The 5,000-nt window shown below is 35.7% G+C and overlaps 1 protein-coding gene across 1 annotated transcript in view; it reads left to right on the top strand.

Annotated features, from left to right (window-relative positions):
* The window catches only part of LOC137618629 (uncharacterized), a 7,763-nt gene that overhangs the window by 1,965 nt on the left and 798 nt on the right, over positions 1-5,000 (top strand). Inside the window, exon 2 of the mRNA XM_068348745.1 lies at positions 1-5,000. This exon is cut by the window's left edge and continues 1,377 nt beyond it; it is cut by the window's right edge and continues 419 nt beyond it. Within this exon, the coding sequence (XP_068204846.1) occupies positions 1,798-3,576 (1,779 nt within the window). The 5' untranslated portion in view covers positions 1-1,797 and the 3' untranslated portion in view covers positions 3,577-5,000.

Here is a 5,000-nt window from a genome sequence, read left to right as displayed (position 1 = left end):
TAAGTCAAAAACCTTCAAGCCTTGCAGCATTTGTACTAAACTTTATGGCATTGAAGCAAATCATCCTATTTTTAAGTGTGCAAAATATTGCTCACCCAGTTCTAAGCTTGATAAACTTGAAAACCTATGAGGCTGCACTAAGTGATCAAATTTGAATCATGAGAGTAACGCTTGTAGTTATAGATTTCATAGTTGCTGTAAACACTATGGAGATTGGTATTTTACCTTTTTGTGTCTGAAATTATATGATAATGTTAAACAGGATGTAAAGCCTTTTCAGTCTAGCTCTAAATCTGAGAAGAGTATGCCTAAAAAGGGTGAAAAAGCTCGTAACCAAACCAATAGTAGTGGTGTTAAGGTAACTGAAGCTTTTCAGGTAGACTCTGATGTGGAGTCAATTTTACCTACATTTACCTGTAATATTGAGGGCAAACTGTTAATTAGAGGCTTTAAAGACAGTGGCTGTCAACCTAATTTTATTTCCAGTACAGTGGCTGAAAACCTGAACCTTAAGGTGATCAGGGATAATGTATCATTAAGTTTAAATGGTATGAATTCTTCTCGGAAATATTTAACCAGGTTGGTGGAAGCCAATGTTGAAATTAATGGGGTTAAAGTAGTCAAGGCCTTATGCATTCCAAGTATAAGTATTTCATTGAAACCTCCTCAATTGGGAAAAGTTGTACAAGGATTCTAAGACAGAGGTTATATGTTAGCTGACAAGAACCTTTCATGTCATGATGACTTAATTGATAGTGTCGACTTCATTCTAGGGTCAAAGTCATGCCACTGCTTACCTAAGAATGAGATTTTATTTGGGTTAAATACAACTTCAGTTTATGCTGAAACCCAGGCAGGGATATTATTGCAGGGTAATACAGATCAACTCCTTCAAGATCTCCCTTATTTACCATATAAAGTTAGTAGTGGTAATATGGCTACAGTTCCAGAGCTCAATATTGATAGGAATATTAACAGTTGTCTTTTATCTGACCTTACCATTGAAGAAAGTTTACTCCCTACAGAATTTTCCATATTGGATGAGAAGGGAGACCTTATAGAATCTCAGCTTGAAAAAGCATTAAACCATGTTTTGGAGGAGAATTGTTCCAGGTACACGGACATGAGTAATGGAGGCCCAAAAACTGAAGATTCTGAGCTTAATAAGAAGCTAGTTAAGTATGCCCTTGATAATATGGTAAGAGATGGTGATGGTAGGATTGTAGTCCCTCTTTTGTGGAATTTTAAGGTGGCTCATTTATTAGGTACAAATTATGAGTTGGCTTTAATGGTGTTAAAATCTAATTTGAAGAAACTTCAAAAAGACTAAAATAAATTATCCCTTATGGACAAGGTATTTAAAGGCCAGTTAAAGAGTAGAATAATTCAGAGAATTGACAATCTTCCCCAGTTCCTAGAGGAACACCCAAGTCACAGTTTCCTTCCCCACATGGGTGTATTTAAATTGAACCGGGAAACTACTAAATGTCGTGTTGTGTACCTCTCCAATCTTTGCCAAAAGAGTAAGGGTGGGGGATTGACAATTAGTCACAACCAAGCCATTTTTCCAGGCCCTACTTTGAATCAAAAGATTGTAGCAGCATTATTGCATCTGAGGTTTTGATTTAATTTGTTGTGTTTTGATATTTGTCAGGCCTTTAATAATTTATCTTTAAACGTTGCGGACAGTACCAGGTTACTTTATGGTTCAGTGATGTAGAGAAGAAGGACTATACTATTGTAGCATTTAAGAATGTTAGGCTAAGTTTTGGATTAAGATGTAGTCCAGCACTGCTGATGTTAGGTTTGTATATAATTTTGATCCTCGATATTGATGATGAAAGAAAGTCTCTGGTTGAACTTAAAAAACTGATATATCAGTTGAGTTATATGGACAACTGTGCCATTGCTTTTGATTCTTCTGCTGAACTTGAATGGGCCTTTAAACAGGTTAAAGGTATTTTTGAACCCTACCAGTTTAGGTTACAACAGTTCATAACAAATTATTCTAATTTGCAAGAAATCATAGATTCAGAGAATGAGGTTAAGACTGATAGGAACGTAAAGTTGCTTGGTTTAGTGTGGGATCGGGAAAAGGATTGTTTATCCACCAAGCCCATAAATCTTGACATTAAGGCCAATACCAAGAGGGAGGTTTTACATACTACTGCGTCTCAGTATGATCTTTATAATTTTAATGGCCTTTTACTTAATAGAAGCAGGCTCTTCCTACACATATTACAATGTGATCAACAATTGAGTTGGGATCAAGCACTGGATAAAGAACGTTCGAGAGAATGGCAAAATATTGCTAAGCAAGCAAGTGCTGCTCCTGTCATTAAAGTTCCCAGGTTTGCTGGAAGCAGAGATGACACTTACAAGCTGATAGCTTATTCTGACAGTAGCAAATGTATATTTGGAGTAGTGATATACATACAGTGTATTTCCACAGGTAAGCTAAGTTTTGCTTTTGCAAAAAAAAATCGTATGGTAGGAAAAAACCTTCAATATAAAAGTATGCTTTCCCTTGAACTACAAAGTTTTGCCTTAGCAGTGGAATGTCTCTTAGATTTATACCAAGAATTTTTGGGTCCCTCTTGCATCAAACCTATTAAGATTCAGGAATTAAGGGTTTATTCAGATAGCCTTGTAGCTTTATCTTGGATATATTCTTACACTCACAATCTTGATAACCTACAGAAATGTTCTGTGTTTGTGAAGAACAGGTTACACGAGATTAGTGAACTGTGCTTAAAACAACCAGATCTATTTTCCTTTGTATCTGGAGAAGAAAATCCTAGGGATTGTATTACACGTAGTCTCTCTTATAGATCACTCATGAAAACTAACTACCTTACAGGTCCAGACCTTGTAAATGCTCCAAGAATGGAACATAGTAAGGATACTTTGGAGTTTGTGGTACCAGATCCCAAAATGGATATTCAGATACCAGTAAACAGTTTGGGTGCCTACATTAGTAGTAAGGATAAAGAAATTGAACATTTTCAGATGACTTCAATAGTTTCTGGCTTTCATAGATTAATTTTGATTAATCGCAATGTTTTATTGTTTGTCAATAAGCTGAAAATTAAGGTGATGGCTAGGGATCCTAACAAATTTAACCATTTAAAGGCTTTTCATTTTTTTTTTTTTTTTGCAGAGGCTAGTAGATTGTTGCTGTCCAGAGACCAGGGATGTTATTTCGCTGAAGAACTTGAATATTTTAACTCTAGTGAACGTTTACTGAAGGACGTGCCAAGAATACTTGGACAACTTAATATTTATATTGACAAAGAAGGACTGTTAAGAGTACGAAGTAAGCTGTCCAGACTAAAAGATGAAGGGAGGTATAGGTTTCCTATTTTGTTGTCTAAGGATAGCACTTTAACTAAATTGATTATCAGAGATTATCATGAACGGTTTGCTCATGAAGGTGTGTATTCTGTCTTATCAGAGATGCGTAAAATGTTTTGGGTGTCAAAGTCTTTTTCTACAGTTAAAAAGGTGTTGAAGTCTTTTGTTGTGTGTCGACGTTTTAATGAAAGGGCAATCAAGCTTAACCAGAACTCTTACTGAGATTTCAGAATTAATGCACCAGAAATTCCTTTCAGGTATATTTTTATGGATTATATGGGTCCATATTTTGTGCATATGAACAGTCAAAAGGTTAAAGTCTGGTTATTATGTATAACTTGTAATTGGAGTAGGGCAATTAATTTAAAACTTTGCTATGACTTGTCGGTAAAGGAGTTCTTAAGAGCCTTCCAATTACATTGTTTTGAGTTTGGTTTGCCAGAGCTATGCATTTCTGACATGGGCACTCAACTAGTAGCTGGAGCAAACATCATCATGGACATTCTAAGGGATCCCTAGGTCAAGCTGTATTTAGAAGAAAATGGAGCCGAACCGATTCAGTTTGAGCATTTTTTTAAAGGCCAAAGCCAACTTGGATCGATGGTTGAGACTTGTGTTAGGTTGACCAAGAAGCTCGTCTATGGCTCTATAAAAAATAATGTACTGAAGGTAAGGGACTTTGAATTCTTGATTGCTCAGACTTAACATTTAGTGAACAGAAGGCCTATTGCTTTCAAAGAGGCTTTGCGTGGGGAAAATTTAGACGCATCAGTTCCTCATCCTATTACCCCGGAGAGCTTGATTCGTGGCTATGATGTTACTTCTGTTGATATAATTCCAGATTTACAAAGGTTACCAGAGATTGCAGATGATCCCACCTATACTCTTAACAGGTCAAGCAAAATTAAAAACTGCTTTTCTCATTTGAGAAAGGTTAGGAATAACTTGTGGATTTGTATCATTCGGAGTTCCTGGCTACGTTAACTCAGCAAGCTGTTGATAAAAATAACATACATTCCTGTTAAACATACCTCTTTACAGAAGAATATTGTTTTAATAAAAGAACCCTATAGTAAGCCTAGCCAGTATCCTATGGGTGTGGTGAAGGAAGTGACTGTCAATGATATTGGAGAAGATACTGGTGCTGTAGTGTTGAAGGGCAAGACACGAGAAATTACTAAGACACGTTTCTAACTTTATATTTCTTTTAAGGCCTGAGAACCAAATAGAGGAAAACAGTGTTGCTGAGAAACCTATCGATGATAATTTGCAGGGTCAGACACGACGCGCACGTAAACCTAGCATTGCTGCTGAAAGGTGTAAACAAAATAATAGGAAACTCTTAGGTTTCAAGTAGTTGATCTTGTAAAGTTTTGGTTATTGTTATTAGCTTTAAGGCAATTTGTTTGTTGTGCTCAAGTATTGAATTAATTGGTATTTATGATTAAATTATTCATTAATTCAATGTTTTGTGGGGAGTATTTGAAAAAATGTATCTATAGTACATTTTTCCATTTTTCTTTCTTTGGTTTCCTTGTATTTTGACTGAGATACGCAGTAAGATTAAATGATCTTATTATCTATTTAATTGAATAAGCCTTGCTGTGTGCTTTAAATAGTTCAAGACACCATTTATATACCTTAAT

Source organism: Palaemon carinicauda, chromosome 2 (genome assembly GCF_036898095.1).
Source record: "Palaemon carinicauda isolate YSFRI2023 chromosome 2, ASM3689809v2, whole genome shotgun sequence".
Taxonomy (NCBI): domain Eukaryota; kingdom Metazoa; phylum Arthropoda; class Malacostraca; order Decapoda; family Palaemonidae; genus Palaemon; species Palaemon carinicauda.
The sequence above is the reverse complement of the archived record's forward strand: the minus strand, read 5'-3'. Positions and strand labels throughout refer to the sequence as shown.